Source organism: Pneumocystis murina (assembly GCF_000349005.2).
Source record: "Pneumocystis murina B123 chromosome Unknown supercont1.12, whole genome shotgun sequence".
Classification (NCBI taxonomy): Eukaryota; Fungi; Ascomycota; class Pneumocystomycetes; order Pneumocystales; family Pneumocystaceae; genus Pneumocystis; species Pneumocystis murina.
This window is the reverse complement of record NW_017802370.1, coordinates 58,085-75,740: the sequence shown is the minus strand read 5'-3', so window position 1 is coordinate 75,740 and position 17,656 is coordinate 58,085. Positions and strand designations below refer to the sequence as shown.

Sequence of the window (17,656 nt, the reverse complement as noted above, 5' to 3'; positions counted from 1 at the left end):
TATCTAAATGCTGAAGAGACTCAAAGAAATAAATTCATTAAAAATATAATATATAGTGATAAAAATTATTTAAAATTGAAAGTCATATTTTATAGCCAATTATAAAGCCATTATTATAAAATCTAGAAATCCTATTTTTTCGATTAATGCACAATCTTTAAAAACATATAGTTTAACAACTTAATCTTTTTTCTAATAATAATTGTATTAATTTATTAGATCAAAATTTATTAAAAAAAAACATATCAACTTTCTAACATGGCGGAATATTCATTAACAGATGCAAAAACAGGCAATTGCTTTAATTTTTTTCCTTTAACATAATTTGATTTTTCATTTAATTTACGCTTCGATCCAATTGAAATAGTTGATAATTCCTTATCTATAAATTCATCATCAACTAAATCATTTTCAGATTCATTAAAGTCAATATCGTTTTCATCATATCCTTCATCACCTATATCACTTTGATCATAAGTATCTTCACTTAAATTTTCATCTGAAATATCTTCTATACTTTCTGAATCTTCAAAAACATTACTTTCTAATGATCATTTAAATTAATAAATATCCTTAATAACACTTTTTTATTACCATTGTCGGAAGAAGTAACCTTTGCTTTAGTTGACTTTTTTCTATCATTTATAATCTGTTTTTGAGAAAAATACCTGAAATAAAAAATCTCATCAGGAGAAACTTGATCAATCTTCTGCTTAACAAAAGATTCTTTATTTAAAGGGCTATGTGAAAATGTATCTGATTTAGTTAAAAAAAACATGTTTCTATTTTGCTTAGATATTGGCTGCATAATAGAATTTCCTCGAAATATAATTTTAGTTTTAGGATTTTTGTAGACGAACTTATTCAAAAAATGTGAAAGTGTAAATAACGAAAGGTTAGGTTTTGATGATATTCGGTAACCATATAATAATGACTTTGCAAATGAGGATATGGTTGGATGGAAATGATTAAGAAAAGGAATCTAAAAAATGAATATATGAAATAAAATATAATTTTCTTTTACCAATTCCCATAAATAAGAATTATCTGCATTACTATAACGAGGATCTCGTTTATAACCATCATACTTGTTTAAACTGTCTTGCAAAATTGATACATTGTTGTTTTTTACAGATAATACATTTTTGTCTCCGTTCAAGATATTAATAAGACTGTTTCTTTTTTTATTATAAACTTTTTCATATCTATTGTATAAAGATTTTATTTCTGGATGAATTTTCTCAAGCTTCATATTTTAAAAGAGATTATAAAAATTTAGATAAAAACCTCATTAAGCAAAATCATTATTCCACATATAAATGTTATTTGATGCATATTAGAGTACTGAATTAACCTTTTTACAAAGGATTTTACTCTCGTCTTATCTGTATCCGCTTTGATAGCTTTAAAAAGAAGATTAAGATACATAATCTGTTTAGATGAATTAAATAATCTAAAATCTTGAATTGATTCATATAAAGTTTTATAAAATCTGTCGAGAATAGTCTTAAAAAATATTAAAACAATTTACAAATATATCTTTAAATTTACTTGTTTAAATCTTGATATCTGAAAAATCAAGATTAATGCCTGAATAGAAGTATTAAAATTAATACCATGCACAATAACAAATAAAGAATTTACATGACTCTCAAATCTATTAAAGTTAATATTAATTTTAATAATCAAAATAATTTACACTCCATCATCAATTTTTGAAAAAGGAAATGCTCTATTTATTCCAGATATAATAGCCAAAACTAGTTTAGAATTTATTTCTTTTTCATATATATCATTATCGCTTTTATTTTTCTTTAAAATATCCTTCGTTTTCCAAGGAATTTTATATGATTTCACTTTTTTTGTAGCATTTTCATTTTGTAATAATTTTGTAAGTTTAGTAAAAAATAAAAAATAAATATTAATCAAATATGTCGCAATATTCGTTTTTTTTGATAAAACCATCTGATTAAGAGTAATTATTGCGTAATATTGTGCATGTCGTGATGTTGAAGGACAAAAAAGGAATTGTTCAATTTCAGATATAATAACTTCTTTCATAGCAGGATGTACTATAGTCAATTTCAAAATACAATACGATGTTTTCGATGCAACTTTCTTTTCTGGATCACCTAATTTATTTACCAAAAGTTTTAGTAAATTTTGTTCTTGTTCCGGTTTTTCTCTAATCAATTCGAATACACAAACCACCATACGTTCTCGTAAAAAAGATAAAGAATTTTTCAAAAGGCTTTCAATAACCTGCAAATATTCGAAATAATAATACTTTAAAAAATCTTCAAATGCCCACAAAATTAAATGTTTTTTAGTCACATCCTTAGAACCAAGAGATTCTTGTTGTTTAAAATATTTTAATTTTCGATTCGGCAATACTGTCGATATAAAAAGATCTTTTAACGCTTCAACGCTTTGTAAAGATTCTGTTCTACTCTTTTTTTTTGTCATATTCAACAACATTCTCATTTTTTTCGATGAATGTAATGGAGATTCTTGTATTGATAATGTCAATGCACTTATTCTATCACTTAATGTTCCAAACTTCATAATATTATCAAAAAAATGCTTATTTGAAGATGACTTGTGTGAAAATCTGACATATTTTTCCTCTTCGATCTCGTGATATTTTTTTGCTTGTATATATAATTTTTCTGCCAAACTATCCCCAATCTTTACACTTGAAATAATAGGAAGCTCTTCTAAATGCCATTCAATTTTAGGTTCAAACGTCTAATCATCTTAAATAAAAATAAACTAGTTTTAAATAGTCATTAATACCAATTTCTTTTGATAACAAAATACTTCCTTATCAGTTGCTGTGGAAACCGTTAAATCTGTCTCCAATTTTTCTATAAAATCTTTTTGCTTATTTTTCTTTTCATTATTTTTTGAAACACCATCCTCTTCTTTTTCACAAAAACCATATCCTTTCTTTACCTTTTTCGCCCATTTAAAAAATAATTTTTTAATTCATCTTTTTTACCTTTTTATTTAAAATTTTCTCTGCTTTTGATTTTTTCTTAAACTTTTCTACCTTATTCTGGTCTTTCATAATACTAATATTGTTTTTCTTATGTAGATAATGTCTTTTTATCCTTTTTTTGTCCGCATTAAACTTATTTCCTGTTTGCATCTCATTAGATATAATTTGATCCATCAGGTTCAAATTCTAATGAGTTTAATATACAGATCCATATATAATACCCTATTTTACCTTTTTGTTCACTTCTTTCTTAGAAAAAAAAACCTTTTCTTGTCTTAATCTTTCATCTTTATCTAGATCTTGTTTATACATTGAATACACTTTATATTGTCCTTTTAAACCCCTAATATCAAAATACATATAAATAAAACATAAAATAAGGCAAATAAGTTATGTTTACAGGATTGTATACTCCTTAATTTCGCTTTCAAAATCTAGAGCCTTTAAAATTCACTCGCAAAAAACTAAAATATCAATTAAATCAATTCAATAAAAAGAATTCGTTAATAATAAGCAGAATAAGGGAATATATTTCAAATAGGAAGATATTCTCGGATTATATTTGCCTTTAAACTCTTATCCAAGCATCTTTTTCTCGATCGCTATTGTTTTTTTTACGACTTATACATAACCTCTACTGCACTGAAAACTCTCAGGAGCATGCAGAATTCCTACAAAGAAGTAAGTAAAATACATATATTTCTTTATTAAAACACTTAACAGCCTTAGTTTTGTTCGTGGAATTTACAAACTAATGTATTCTTAGAGGACCTCTTATCCAGTATTCGCTCACGGCCTATGCCGTGGGAAGGACATCAACGAGCGGGATTAATAACACAAGAAGATACCAAGAAAATTAAGGCATTAGATTGGCAGCCGAAGAAAGGACGTTCAACAGTTCTTTTAAAAGTGAATTTTCATTTTTTTCAAGTTATTTTAGGGAATTTTAAATGAATTTATAGGAGGGAAAAGAATATGCAGAGCTTTTTTTAAGATTGTTTCAGCATCTTCAAAAGATCGATCTTCTTCAATATCTCTTAACGCTGTGTACAGATCTTCTTGATGGTGGATTAATTGCTTTTTATATACGTATTGATAATATTTTTAGATATCCCAGAATTTTCTAATATTCTTCTTTTATACAAAAACAAGGAAAACTTGCCATTCTCTCCATTATTAAGGTACATTTTTTCAAAAAAAAACATAGGGTTAATGTATTTTATTTATAATCAGATTGTTAAAACATGATGATCAAGTTATATCCTTATTATCCGGCAAAATAATTACAACATTAATTAGGTAGATTAAATATTAGTATGAAATTGGATTAATTCTTTCAGTTCAGCTCCATTAATTCCTATTAATATCCTTTCACGTTTTTTTGAATGGATCTCTTCTCTATGTCAATCATCTGACCTTAATATTCAGGATTTAGCTACTCAAGCATTGATTGAAGTTGTTAAAACGTCGTTTAATCGTTTGCAATTTTGGAAAGAATCATCGTATATGCAGAATTTAATATGTATTTTAAAAAACAATCATGATAATTTACAATTACAATACCATACTTTACTCGTTATATGGCTTATTACATTTGAACCAGAAATATCAAAAGAAATTAACAGGTATTATTATTATTATTACTATTATGCATATTTTTTATTTGTAGACGACATAGTATTATCCTTATTTTAGTTAATTTACTAAAAAACGTTATAAAGGAAAAGATAATACGTGTCATTTTTGCTATATTTAGAGTTCGGGAACAGAGTTTTTTTTATTGAAACTTATTTTTTTTGTAGAACTTAATTAACTTGGCACATTCTGAAAATCTTTCAACTATGTTGGCTATTAAACTTCTTCCACTCACTGAGACTATTTCAGATAAAAAATGGCTTGACAAAGAAGCAATTGAAGATATAGATTATGTAAAGACTAGTTTGAAAGCGGATCTCGAAGGATTAGCGTATGTATATTATTATAACAAATAACTATTTCAACTTATTAGTACATTTGATGAATATATTTTAGAAATAGAGTCTGGACACTTAAGCTGGACACCTTCACATTCATCAGAAAAGTTTTGGAAAGAAAATGCATTTAAATTAATGAACAATGATGGCTTATTACTTAAAAAATTAGTCCGTTTACTTCTTACTTCTAAAGATCCTCTTGTTTTAGCTGTAGCTATTCATGATATAGGTAAATTTATTCAACATTATCCAAGCGGGAAATCGTAAAGACTTTTTTTTTATTTCATTTTCTAATATTTTTAGGCATCTGCAAAAACTTGGAACTAAACAAAAAGTTATGGAATTAATGACACACACTGATTCCGATGTAAAATATGAAGCCTTAACTACTGTCCGATTATTTATGTCACAGTCTTGGTATTTTATTACATTCTTTTTTTCTATTTTTACATATATAGGAATTAAAAATTCTGTTTTAATAATTCTTACTTTGAATATCTTATTAAAGCGTTTACGTTTATTTATACGTGACAATACAAAATTTTTATTAGTTTTTTCTTCATCTGACTTTTTCTAATTTATAATTATAAAATTCTCTACACTTTTCTATTCATACCCAACTTTTCTACATTTATTCTAATACATCTTTTAACGATATAAGGAGAAAACATCAATAAATTTTTGATTACAAAAGTTATTTTTTTATAATTTACATTTATATCTTTATTGCTTTTAAATCCGATATATTTATTATATATTTAAGAAAATTACAATATTCTTTTCTGAAAAAGAGACTTCTTTACATATACTCTTAATTATTTTATTTTCTCTATCTTGACTCACTGGTAATCTTACGTAAGCGTTAAAAAGGTCAGATCTTAGATAAACAATATGAAAATTGTTAAGGTAAGATAAATATATATTATTTTAAATTTTTTAAAAGAATTCAAGGAAAAAGTATTTTTTTTATATTAATTTTTTTTTTTTAAAAAGATTTTATCATGTGGAGTGATTTCTTAAAAAAAGCTATTAATAATGTAGAACAATTCAAATATGATACAAAAGGTATGATTTAATGTTGAGCTAATGTATAGTTTTTAATATAGTTTTATTGCTTTTTAAGGACTTTAAATGATTTAAATTAGGCTAATTTGTTTTACTAGGGTTATCAAATAGTTTATCAACTACTTTGGAAAAATCACCAACAAAATCACATCAACAAAGCCCAAGGAAACCAATGCAGGAGAGGCTTTCAGAGATTGTTACAAGTGTTCAGAATTCTGGGCGTTTTTTAGAAAGTCAATCTCTTATACAAGAAAAATTAGATGTTATGAGTGCTTATTTGCATTCTATTCGACTAAACCAGAAAAAAAAGGGAAAAAAAACTGAATGGTGTCCAGTTTATGAAACGGATGAAATTACTGAGAATCGATGTTCTCTTGTATTTCCGGCATCTATGCCAAATACTATTAAAAAAGAAGAGATTAATGACGCAGATTTAAAAAAAGCAAAAAAAAAAAGTCATATAGATACAGGAGAAAGTTCTGTATTGCCTAATCAATTTGTTGATTTAGATATTATATCTTTAAAACATGCAATAGATGAAAAAGATAGAAAAATACATATTTTATTAGAAGAAGGAGAAGAACTATCTAAAAAGGAATTAAAACATCTTTCAATTATTAAAAACCTTCGTTCTAAGATAGAGAGGGATGGAAAAGATATCAATGAAATGAAAAATAAAACGAAAAAATTAGAATCTGAAGTAACAGATTTAAAGAAAAAACTAAAAAATGTATCAGAAAATAATAAGTTACTTTCAAATCGGTTAAAAGAAATGTCCGATCTTGAAAAAGAATTTAATCTTCTAAAAATAGAACAAAGCCGATTTGAGGTTTATAATATTTATCTAAATAATTTATCATTCATCTCTATAGATTGAGAAAAACAATGAATTAAAAAACTTGGAAGATGAAACAATAGCTATAAAAGAAACAATGAGTCTTCAACATCTAGAGGAGTTGGAAATTGAAAAATCAAAATCACATTCTTTACTTGATAAATTAAATGAAGCGAATATTAATTTATCTTTATTAGAAGAGAAAAGCAAATCAGAAATTAATTCTTTATATTCTCTTTTAGAAAATGAAAGAAAAGATTTTTTTATTAAAGAGAAGAGCTATATTGAAGAGATATCTGTAATTTTGAAATTTAAAATTAAATCAATCAATTAATTATTTTATAGGTTTTAGAAAGAAAAGTTGAAGCTTTAAGATATGAGCTAGAAGAAGTATCTCATAATGCGAATTCTAATTTTCATGCTAATTTGTTACAACAAAATGAAGCATTACAGGCTCAATATTTTACTGCTTTCCAACATTGGAAGGAGAAAGAAAGCGATATATTGATTAAAAATGCACTTTTGCAGGAAGAAAATGAAAAATATCTTAAAATTATAAATAAAGAAACTTTAAAGTCGAAGAATATAGTAAGAAATATTTTTAAAACTTTTTCGATTATTGATTACATAAAAGAATGAGAAAATGGAAAAATTAAAAATGACACTATTCGATAATGAAAATATTCTTAAAGAAACAAGATTATTAAATGAAAGTCTTACAAAAAAAGTTTCTAAACTTGAAGAAACTATCGTTAAAATAAATTCTGCCCATAAAAATGAATTAAAGGAGTTAAAATTATTATTTGAAACTCAATGTAAAGTTGGAAAAAAACCTAAATTAACTGACAATGGTAAAGATATATTACAAATGTTACTGCATATGTCTCAAACTTATAGAAATACCATTAACCAATAATAGTTTTGATTTACAATATAAAGATTATGATATTTTAAAACACAATGAAGCAAAATCATCTATTTTTTCAGATTCTATGGATGATATTTGCTACCAAAAGAGACATTCTGGCGACTTATTTGTACAAAATATATTGCCTTGTTTACCTACCACTTCTAAAAATTATACAAATAATAACAAAAACGATGACGTTAACGATAGCAATACTGATGTTTATTTTGATAATGAATCCGTCCAATCTGTTTCAGCATTGCCTATTCTGCATTCATTTAATTTTTCTGATCATGATATTTCTATGTCTAAAATTAGGCCAAATATTAACATAATATTACAACTTAGTTTATCAATTCAGAGGCTTAAAGGCCAATTATCTATGAAGCATGATGAAATTAATCAAATAACCCGGCAAAGAGATGAAGCAAGAAATGAATGTGTTCAATTGATGATTGAAGCTGAAAAAAATAAGGAATTGAATAATAAAATATGCATTTTAGAGGATAAATTAAAAGAATTAAATGAGCGCTATGAACAATGTTTAGAACTTTATGGAGAAAAAAGCGAAAAAGAAAAGGAATTAAAACAAGACATCGCTGATATGAAGGAAATATATACTCAACAAATAGAAGAGCTTATTGCAAAATTTAATCATTCTCAAGAGTTAAAATGAATATTTATTGTTTCAATAAAATATATATTAAATAACCAAAGCATTTTGAATTATAGAAACAAATAATAGTTTTTCTAAACTAATAATTTTATTCCTTCATGTTTACAATTTATTAATACTTTCTTCTTAACATCTATATCACCACAAACTTCTATAGGGGTTTTGTTATCATTATTTTTTTGTGAAGTATCTGCACCTTGTTTTAATAATTCAATAACAGCATCTGGATGACATTCTTCAAAGGCATGATGAAGTGGTGTATTTCCTCCAATGTCTAATGCATTTATAGAAGATCCCTTAGAAAGAAGAAGACAAATTAGGGCTACGGAACCAATAGCTGATGCACGATGCAACGCTATTTGATGTTGATTATCTTTCTCATTTACTAAAAAAGGTGCCTTTTTAAGAATTCTTTCCGTAATCTTTAATTAAAATATTCAGATAAAATATTTACAACAAATAAAAACCTTTATATGATTTTTGCTCACTGCATAGTGTCTTGTTTAAATTAATTAATCAATATTAATCTATTTAAGGGAAATTACAAAGCAGTTTGACCTCCACGGTTCTTTATTGATACATTGCATCTTTCTAGAGATAATAACTTCGTTACTATTGCTTCATTTCCAAGAGATGCTGTATTTTTTTTATTTATTTTAATCATTCTATATTTTTTTATATTTCAAAAATTACCTGAGATATGAAGAGCCGTCCAGCCTAGAAAAGAAAATAAGGATTATATTCTTCTAGCAACAAGAAGCATTCAAACCACTTTCATCTTTTGCATTTATATCAATATCTGGTCTTTCAAGTAGCCAAAAAACAATATCTGTATGTGATCCAACACATGCCCAGTGCAAAGGAGTTCGTTGATCCTGATCCCTACTATTTATACATGATGGATCATCAAAAAGAAGAGTGTTAATAAGGTCTTGATTGCCATTTAAACATGCTATATGTATATTTTTTTCCATCCAGATTTTTTATGCGCTGGAGATATCGATAGGACTTCGACGTATCTAATTTTTAAGAAATATTAAAAAAGGAACAAAAGAGGTAAAAAAAAGGGATTTTATTAGGAACAACAAATAGAAATAACATCTTTTTAGCTACTATTTTTGAATAACCTTTTTTTAGGAAAAAAAACGGATTTTTTTTGGAAAATATATAAAAAAATATAAATTAACAAAATATTTTGAAAAAATGTGTCTAAGAGGCGCAAATTCATCAGAAACTCAAATGTCAAATCTTCCATGTCTTTTTAAGAATTCTCTTGTTATTGATATGAATGAGAAAGAAAATTCTTTATCTCAAAAATCTGGAAATTCAAGCCAATCAGATGTACTTGAAAGTTGGGAACAATTATTAGACAAACAAAATGAAGCCTCTGAACCCTCTTTAGAAGATAAATCATCGTCAGAGGAAGTCTTGGAAAAAGGAATTTCAGGAACTCTACATTCTTTAAACTCAGAAAATCAACCTACAGTTATAGCAAATATACTTGAAATATCAAATATGCCACCAAACATTTATTCCGAGGATATTTATAAAGCTTTTGATATTAGTCAGGATGAAATGACGATAAAATGGGTTAATCGTACGAAAGCACGGCTTTATTTTCCAACAGAAGAAACTGGTAAGTTTTTCTATGAAAAAAATATAATATTTTATTTTCTTATTAGCAATCAAAACATATTTCAAATATCTTTCTTCTTCATCATCTATTGGAACAGTATCGCCTTTACCTCCTGATTATCATTCGATTCATTCATCTACATCATCTGCTTTTACTTCTCGTGCTAAAACACCGCTTACAACGTTTCATAAAAATACATTTTTTACAACATTGGAACCTTCTAAATATTTTTTTGATAAAAGACCAATTAAAACATCTACTGTTGCAAAACGTTTAATCACTGGAGTTCTTGGTGTACGTTCTTCACGTACACCAAAAGAAAAAGCCTATGATGAAATGATGATTCGTCAATTTCTTGATACACTCAAGGAAAATGAAGCATTTGAACATCGTAAAAAAGAAATATGGGAAAAAAGTTTTTAATAGATTTAAATAAATATTCGATATAAGATGAATAATTCTACTCATTAGAATAAATTATAAAGAGCCCTCCAAAAAAAAGGCCTTTTTCGAGAGGGAATGAATTAAAACATCAATATTTAAAATGATATGTAAAAATGATATTTACAAATAACCTTTATCTTTACCACATCCTAACATCAACCCTAACCCTATAACATTTTATATTTGACTGATACCCTCCCAGCTTTTTAAGTTAATATATTAGTTTCTTTTTTTTACATATATCTCTTACCTGTTCAATCATAACTTCAATTTGATCTCCATCTTCCATATCTAGCTGTTATATATTTAATAAATTTATTTTTTTACTATAAAAAAATACCTGAGCTGGAGTTTGTTCTGGTCTTGCACGTTCACCATCTACAAGAAAACGAAGCATATTCATTGATTTGCCTTGTCGTTCACAATACGCTTCCATTAGTTTTTTAAGTGGTGTATGACGTTTAATTTTGAAAAAAACTTCATTACTGTCATAACCAACAACCTCATAAAAATTTAATTAATTTATATATTTTTTCTTTAATATAAATACTCTGATATTTATATGTTCACTAGGTTTTTTATCTTCTTCAGCTGATGCAGACATTTCAGATATGAAATCTCGAGAGGTTCTCCGGGAATGAAAACTAAGGACAATGAATAAAAATGTATTTAAAAAAGTATTGAAATTACAAAAATATATTCAAAACATGAAAAAAATATCCATGATAATCTATTTATTAATAAATATCTAAATATTTTAAAAATTGTCTATGATTTAAAAAAAATCCTATTGATTTAAAAAGTAAAATATTATTTTTATTCATAATAAAATTCAAAAAAGAAATCAACCATATAGATATTTTTATTAATATTATCAATATTTTTATCTTTTTATTATATGTATCTATTATATTTACTCAAACAAAAGAATAAAGTCATTTTTTTGATATAAAGAATTGTTTTTATATTTTACTATAAATATTTCATCAAACAATCGAAAATTATAATCATTATTTTGTTCTAAATACTGTTTATTTAAATAATTTTATTTCTTTTTTAATCTTAGATTTTCTTAATAAATTATCTACAAAAAAACAAAAATTCAAACTTTATAAGATATTTCTTGTTTTCCTACAAAAATATAATCAATTATATTAATTACCTTCTCTCTATATATAGAAATTCCTTTTTTTACCTATTTTTCTATTATTATATAAAAATAGATATTTTTTCTTTTTTTTTTCCCCCAAAATTTATTAATATTTAAAATTGTTCATTAAATATATAAATCAAACCAACTAGTTCCTTTAAAAATTGCTTATTTTTTCAGATTTTATTGATTTTTTTTTAAAACATAAATATCTATGTTTTTATATTAAGAATTGCCCTTTTTTAAATAATAGAAAACAACTCTTATATCAAAATATTATTCTTTATCTTTACCACTTATCGTCTATTTTTTATATTTTTTTAAGATATATTTTTAAAAACTCCGAGGACTTATCTGGAGATGGGTAACTGCTGGAGCCTGTGTCAAGGAAATAGACGTCATCAAAGCGTTTGAGCCTTATTTATAATAATATAATAGCTTATCTTTATAGACTTTACATGAACGTGCATCTTTGTTGCATTCAAAGCACGTTTCCTCATCTTGGTTAATAAAGATGTGTTAAATCCTATTTACTTATTGATATAGTCCATGTCGGTCAGAACAAACACTTTCTAGCGCAGATCTAGCTTTAGAAGAACAGGAGGTTCTTTCTAAGATTGTTTTAAATGCATCGGAGTCTGTTTTGTTGTTTAAAAATGATATATAAGTGTTAAAAATGATTTAGAAGGTTAATTAATATGTATGCTTTGACATCAGAAAAACCATCACTTCCAGACACATCAGGATTGAAAATGGATGATTTGTAGGAGTATCAAATCCATAGCTTCATGCTTAATATTTGTAGAAAACGATTAGAACAATTAACAGCACCAGAAATACCGATATATAATGGGTTGATTAGTATAGGAATGACTCGTAAAGAATTGGAGTTAATGGATGGTGTTGCAAAGTTGGTAAAGGAAGCGATAAAGGAAATAAAAACGATTAAAAATGTTGGTCAAGTGATTGTTAAACTTGATGAGTCGAGAAAAACAGGTTGAAAATGAGCATATTTGTATTATTGTAATATGAACTGAATGTCGTGATAACGTTTTGATTATTTCACAGAAGTTTTGTGTATTGAAAATCGGTATTTAAAATCTTTGTTAAAACATCTATCAAAAGCCTGCATTTTGTTTAAAATTAATTATATGATAAATCTCTGTTTAGTCTATGCATGATGTTCATCGATTTTCATAAAATTCTATATTTATTTTTTATTTAAATATTTTTATCAGTATTTTATAGAGCAGAATTACTCATTTTCTTTTTGAAAATGTCTAAAGCATCTAATTTTATTGTGCCTAGGAAGGTAGGATGTGTTTTTCCTTGAATAATATTTTGTGCAATATTATTCAATCCATTTGTAAGATATTTTTGTGAAAATTCAGAATAAAGGGTTTGCGAAAGAAGTTCTTTTAGCTGATGTCTAAGTATTTGAATATCTTTTTTTGATATATTTTTTTCCTTATCACTTAAAATAAAATTAAAAAAAAAAAAGAATAAAAAAATAGATTATTACTTTTCAGAATTTAATTCATTAATATTAACACCTAAATCATCTGCAGCTTCTTTCAACCAGACATAATTATGACGTTGTTTATTTATATGACGTATAACATTTGTAATTTTTCGTCCAAGATTAATACGTGGTTTTAGCTTTTTTAATAAGGAATAATCCACAGGAAAAGATAACATTTCATCGGCATTTTTCCCCAAAAAAAATAACATTTTTTTAAGTTTTATTGTTTCATCAGGTGTACATAATAAAATAGATACTCCAGAACTTTCTGCACGAGCTGTTCTTCCTGATCTATGAATATAAAGATCCGTTGATCTTGGTAAATGATAATGAATTACATGTTGTATTTTAAAGATATCTAATCCTCTAGCTGCTATATCAGATGCGATTAAAATACTTGTCTCATTTTCATTAAATCTAATGAATTTAATTGTTATTTTGAAAATATATAATATTTACTTTTCAATTACTTGTAATCTTCGTTTTTGAGGGAGTTTAGAATGTAAAGGAAGGGGATTTATGTTAAATTCATTTAACATAAGGACAATACGATAAACATGATCTATACTATTCATAAAAACAATAGTACGTCCTGGATATTTTAATAAAAAGTAATACAAATATAAATCCTATAAACAATAAATATATAAAATATCAAACAATTCCTTATAAACCTTATCCATATTTTCACATTCTATCATTCCTTCTTTTATTTTTTTAGGAATACTTTCTTCAGGATTAGTATCAATAAAATCAAATTTATTTTTAAATTTTAATTTATTTAGAAATAATTCTAATAAAATTAGAAATAGACTTATTTCATTCTATATCAAACCTATTTCATTTTGTGTTGAAGTACTTGTTTCATAAACAATATTATTAATTTTTTTTTGCAAACTTTTTTTAAAAGTTGCAGAAAAAACCAATACTTGCATTTGATCTTTATATCCTTTTAAAGTATTAAAGATATCATCTAGTTCTTTAAAATGGCCTTCTTGTAAAAGTCTATCCGCTTCATCAAGCACTAAAAATTTAACTTTAGAAAACATTTTAATAAATCCATCATTTTGATTCATTATTTCCCATAATCTACCAGGAGTTGCAATAATAATATTAGGATTTCTTTTAAGCAGTCGTTCTTGTTTTTGAATTGATAAGCCTCCTGCAATAGTAATAATAGACAATGAAGAAAATTTAGAAATAGATTCAAGATGTCTTGCAATCTGACGTGCTAATTCTCTAGTAGGAGCAAAAATGAGAGCAGAAACTATACAAAAATTGTTTTTGATAATATAATCAATTACTGGAATTCCAAATGCTAAAGTTTTTCCTGATCCTGTCTCCGCTTTGGCTATAACATTATTTCCTTTTATTATACTTGCAATAGCCTTTCTTTGTATTTTAGTCGGAGATAAAAAGGAAAGATCACTAAGACCTTCTAATACGATCTTTGATAGGTTAAAATCTTTCCAATTTGGAAGATCTAAAGTTTTATTAGTTTCCTCCGAATTATTAATAGATTCAGATTTAAATAGAGCCAAATCCTCTTTTTCTTCAATCTGTTTATCTTTTCTAGAAGTATCTTGTTTTTTATTTGAAATTTCAGCTTTTATACTTGACTTTGATCTCTTCTTTCTATTTCCTTTATTTTTATCAACTATTTTCTCCTGAATATACCTTTTTTTCAGAAAAAAAAGAATATATGTAATTGAATACCTTCTCTTCATCTTTTTTATGTCTTTTCCTTCTTATTTCTAAGTCTACACCCTCTATTTCCTCAAGATCTATAAATCCTTTAATATTTCCAAGTCCACAGGAAATATTAACTTTTTTCCATTTCAAATCATCTAACTCTTGTATATTATTTACAAAAACATTATTTGATTGTTTCCTTTTCATTTATTTATCTTATTAATATAAATAGAATTTATCAAAACTCCTATAAAACTGATAATATATATAATAATACTGAAAAAAACATATAAATCCAAGTTGAAAATATAGATATAAAAAAATTTTATATATTTTTAAATCATTTATTTATTTAACTGATATGTTTAGCTCTGAAATATAAAACTGAAAATATTTTTAAAAAAATTTTAATTTACCTTTTATTTAACAATTAAATCTAGCATCAATTTTTTAAAATATAACAAACATTAATAAAACTATTCCTTTTTATTTATAGAAAATATTTTAAATATAACTTTTTTCCATAAAAAATTTAAATAATTAATAATAAACTTAATCTTTGACATTTATAAATCCATCAATTTTAAGCTTCATATTATTTCAAAGTAAAATTAATTTTGTTAAAAATAGAATAATTATATTTTTATAATGATTTTTATAGAAAATTTATCCAATTTAAAAAATATTTTCAATTTTATATTCAAATTTTAAAATTCCAAAATAAATGTAAAGTATTTTTAAAGTCAGTTTTATAAAATGTTAAAATTGATTGTAATAACACTGGTAACTAAATATATTACAGTTATAAAACCTCAATCTTATCGCGTAGAAATATAGAAGTATCGTAGAACAGGTTTATTAAATGGATTGGATCAAGACAGTAAATTCTTTACATAAATTTTATTTCCAAAAAAAACATTTTAATTTATTGAAGAAAAATGTATAATTACAAAGTCTGGTATAAATTATAAAATTAAAAATAATTTGATATTTCAAAAAGTCTTAAACAAAAAAATCATTTTAGAATAAAAAGATTATTAGACAACCTAAATAATATTATTAGATATAATTATTAATTTTATAAAGAAAATATTTAACCAATTTTTTTATTAGATTTATGATGAATGAACTCCACGATGTCCAACAGAATGTCCAACAGAAACAGCTTCCCAATTTGCACACTGACTAACAAATTGGTGCCAAATATCGGGAGTTTCTAATAAATGTTGCTAGATAATCAATTCTATTTTATTTAAAATTATAGATTATATTTACCTTTATAACACGTGCTTTATCTTTTAAATCGACCTATAGAGGGTTAATTAATTTTATATAACTTTTAAATATCTATTACTTGAGTCCTTCTTTGAAGCCATCCATGAACATCCATTTTTTTAATTTTAGCCCATGAAGGCCCATAAATGCTAACAAGATCAATCAAAGCAACAACTTCATCTTCTGTCCATTTTTGACGCTTTTTAGTTGAATGAATTTGTGGTGATGATCTCATGTCCCGAGAAACTTTATACAATGCCATTGCAGAACTTGGAGGATACGGTTCTTTCTGACTAAAACTAGAATTTCTCGTAGAATCACCGGAATAGTCACTATATCGAGTTTTTAATGGACTATTGCCCTCTTTATCTCTAGAAAACAAAGGAGTTCTAAGTGAAATATCTATATAAATAAGGAAAAAATATTTCAATATTGTAATAACCTCTTTGAGTTAAAGGTTCATAATGAGGATTTGGTGACACTTCTGCTCTATTAGAGATCTCTTCCATAACTTTTCCTTTTAATAATTCCATTCTAAATAAATATTATTCATTAGATCCTTCTAAAGATTTCTCCTTCTTACGACTCATTCAAATGATCTAACTGTTCCTTAAACCGTGTTTCATTACTATCTAGCCGCTTTAAAATACGATCCAATTGCTCATTAATCATAGAAACCGTCTGAGCACTTATTTTTCGTGATGATTCTTGCTTTGATACTGAAACATTTGATTTATTTGTTTTCTTCGATACTTTTACACCATTCTCCTCTTCCAATCCCTCTTTTTCACTTGATTTCTCTAAGTCCCTCTGAACTTCCTTTTGTTCACGAGATCTTTTATAATTACTAGAAACTTTCTGCTTATGAACTAACATAGTTTCCATAGATCTTGTACAAATCCCTCGTCTTTCTTTTAAAACATTCAAATCACTATCATTCTTTGTATTTACTCCATAAGTACATTGTTGTTTAACAACTTTCTTTCCTAATCCTTTTATATTCTCATTTGATTCATTTTTTGACAGATTTTCAGTAACTGGTGCTTCCTCAACTCTTCTTTTTGCATGACTTCTTAAATTTCGTTCTATCATCCTTTTAACTTCCTCAAAAACGAACACACTTTAAAAAACAAAATCCCTATAAGTCAGAAAATGTTTGTTTCCGGAAATATTCCTTGTTTACACGTACCTCATTCACTATTTATACTATTTTTCTTGACATACTCTTAATCAGTTTAAAAGACATTGAGTGAAGTTGTCGAAGATCAATACAAATCAAAAATTCTATGAAAAAACTAATAGTTTTAAATTAGAGGGTTTTTAGAGAAATTAAGAGGAAAAAAGAAGTTTATAAGAGTGTATGATACGGTTTTGTATTATTTGGTTGAGATATATGCGTGTTTTTTTTTGATCAAAAGGATTAAATAGTTTATCAAAAATCAGATGAAAGTATGTTAAAAAAAAGACTATATATATTGAT

At 25.5% G+C, this 17,656-nt stretch overlaps 9 protein-coding genes across 9 annotated transcripts; 4 read left to right on the top strand and 5 right to left on the bottom strand.

Moving 5' to 3' along the window:
• Nucleotides 1-245: 245 nt before the first annotated feature.
• Nucleotides 246-3,331, bottom strand: PNEG_02100 (hypothetical protein; the record flags this gene model as incomplete). Its single annotated transcript, XM_007875889.1, has 9 exons — nucleotides 3,233-3,331; nucleotides 3,002-3,187; nucleotides 2,797-2,955; nucleotides 1,700-2,748; nucleotides 1,552-1,657; nucleotides 1,288-1,506; nucleotides 1,025-1,246; nucleotides 595-982; nucleotides 246-544 (listed from the first exon to the last, which is right to left on the bottom strand). The coding sequence occupies exons 1-9, from the start codon at nucleotides 3,311-3,313 to the stop codon at nucleotides 246-248; spliced, it is 2,709 nt and encodes a 902-aa protein (XP_007874080.1). The 5' UTR covers nucleotides 3,314-3,331.
• A 298-nt stretch (nucleotides 3,332-3,629) lies between these two features.
• On the top strand, nucleotides 3,630-5,493 carry PNEG_02099 (hypothetical protein). Its single transcript, XM_007875888.1, has 11 exons — nucleotides 3,630-3,682; nucleotides 3,731-3,910; nucleotides 3,964-4,066; nucleotides 4,110-4,182; nucleotides 4,235-4,300; nucleotides 4,342-4,626; nucleotides 4,671-4,758; nucleotides 4,804-4,967; nucleotides 5,010-5,237; nucleotides 5,278-5,391; nucleotides 5,433-5,493. Exons 1-11 carry the CDS (start codon nucleotides 3,662-3,664, stop codon nucleotides 5,437-5,439), a joined length of 1,329 nt encoding a protein of 442 aa, XP_007874079.1. The 5' UTR covers nucleotides 3,630-3,661; the 3' UTR covers nucleotides 5,440-5,493.
• Nucleotides 5,494-5,868: 375 nt separating this feature from the next.
• Nucleotides 5,869-8,457, top strand: PNEG_02098 (hypothetical protein; the record flags this gene model as incomplete). Its single annotated transcript, XM_007875887.1, has 7 exons — nucleotides 5,869-5,880; nucleotides 5,926-6,039; nucleotides 6,138-6,868; nucleotides 6,912-7,172; nucleotides 7,220-7,462; nucleotides 7,509-7,725; nucleotides 7,772-8,457. The coding sequence occupies exons 2-7, from the start codon at nucleotides 5,976-5,978 to the stop codon at nucleotides 8,455-8,457; spliced, it is 2,202 nt and encodes a 733-aa protein (XP_007874078.1). The 5' UTR covers nucleotides 5,869-5,880; nucleotides 5,926-5,975.
• Nucleotides 8,458-8,531: 74 nt separating this feature from the next.
• On the bottom strand, nucleotides 8,532-9,431 carry PNEG_02097 (hypothetical protein; the record flags this gene model as incomplete). Its single annotated transcript, XM_007875886.1, has 5 exons — nucleotides 8,532-8,879; nucleotides 8,925-8,955; nucleotides 9,003-9,093; nucleotides 9,151-9,174; nucleotides 9,230-9,431. The coding sequence occupies 5 exons, from the start codon at nucleotides 9,429-9,431 to the stop codon at nucleotides 8,532-8,534; spliced, it is 696 nt and encodes a 231-aa protein (XP_007874077.1).
• Nucleotides 9,432-9,611: 180 nt separating this feature from the next.
• On the top strand, nucleotides 9,612-10,537 carry PNEG_02096 (hypothetical protein). The gene is made up of 2 exons (XM_007875885.1): nucleotides 9,612-10,093; nucleotides 10,140-10,537. Exons 1-2 carry the CDS (start codon nucleotides 9,661-9,663, stop codon nucleotides 10,514-10,516), a joined length of 810 nt encoding a protein of 269 aa, XP_007874076.1. The 5' UTR covers nucleotides 9,612-9,660; the 3' UTR covers nucleotides 10,517-10,537.
• Nucleotides 10,538-10,676: 139 nt separating this feature from the next.
• On the bottom strand, nucleotides 10,677-11,141 carry PNEG_02095 (ubiquitin-like protein pmt3/smt3; the record flags this gene model as incomplete). Its single annotated transcript, XM_007875884.1, has 4 exons — nucleotides 10,677-10,739; nucleotides 10,788-10,832; nucleotides 10,878-11,039; nucleotides 11,088-11,141. The coding sequence occupies 4 exons, from the start codon at nucleotides 11,139-11,141 to the stop codon at nucleotides 10,677-10,679; spliced, it is 324 nt and encodes a 107-aa protein (XP_007874075.1).
• A 906-nt stretch (nucleotides 11,142-12,047) lies between these two features.
• PNEG_02094 (hypothetical protein) lies at nucleotides 12,048-12,688 on the top strand (the record flags this gene model as incomplete). Its single annotated transcript, XM_007875883.1, has 5 exons — nucleotides 12,048-12,095; nucleotides 12,139-12,191; nucleotides 12,234-12,323; nucleotides 12,373-12,450; nucleotides 12,493-12,688. 5 exons carry the CDS (start codon nucleotides 12,048-12,050, stop codon nucleotides 12,686-12,688), a joined length of 465 nt encoding a protein of 154 aa, XP_007874074.1.
• Nucleotides 12,689-12,879: 191 nt separating this feature from the next.
• On the bottom strand, nucleotides 12,880-14,936 carry PNEG_02093 (hypothetical protein; the record flags this gene model as incomplete). Its single annotated transcript, XM_007875882.1, has 5 exons — nucleotides 12,880-13,161; nucleotides 13,210-13,626; nucleotides 13,669-13,838; nucleotides 13,884-14,002; nucleotides 14,045-14,936. 5 exons carry the CDS (start codon nucleotides 14,934-14,936, stop codon nucleotides 12,930-12,932), a joined length of 1,830 nt encoding a protein of 609 aa, XP_007874073.1. The 3' UTR covers nucleotides 12,880-12,929.
• A 924-nt stretch (nucleotides 14,937-15,860) lies between these two features.
• PNEG_02092 (hypothetical protein) lies at nucleotides 15,861-17,391 on the bottom strand. Its single transcript, XM_007875881.1, has 7 exons — nucleotides 17,366-17,391; nucleotides 16,760-17,314; nucleotides 16,619-16,710; nucleotides 16,256-16,578; nucleotides 16,177-16,209; nucleotides 16,000-16,130; nucleotides 15,861-15,947 (listed from the first exon to the last, which is right to left on the bottom strand). The coding sequence occupies exons 2-6, from the start codon at nucleotides 17,266-17,268 to the stop codon at nucleotides 16,017-16,019; spliced, it is 1,071 nt and encodes a 356-aa protein (XP_007874072.1). The 5' UTR covers nucleotides 17,269-17,314; nucleotides 17,366-17,391; the 3' UTR covers nucleotides 15,861-15,947; nucleotides 16,000-16,016.
• Nucleotides 17,392-17,656: the final 265 nt, after the last annotated feature.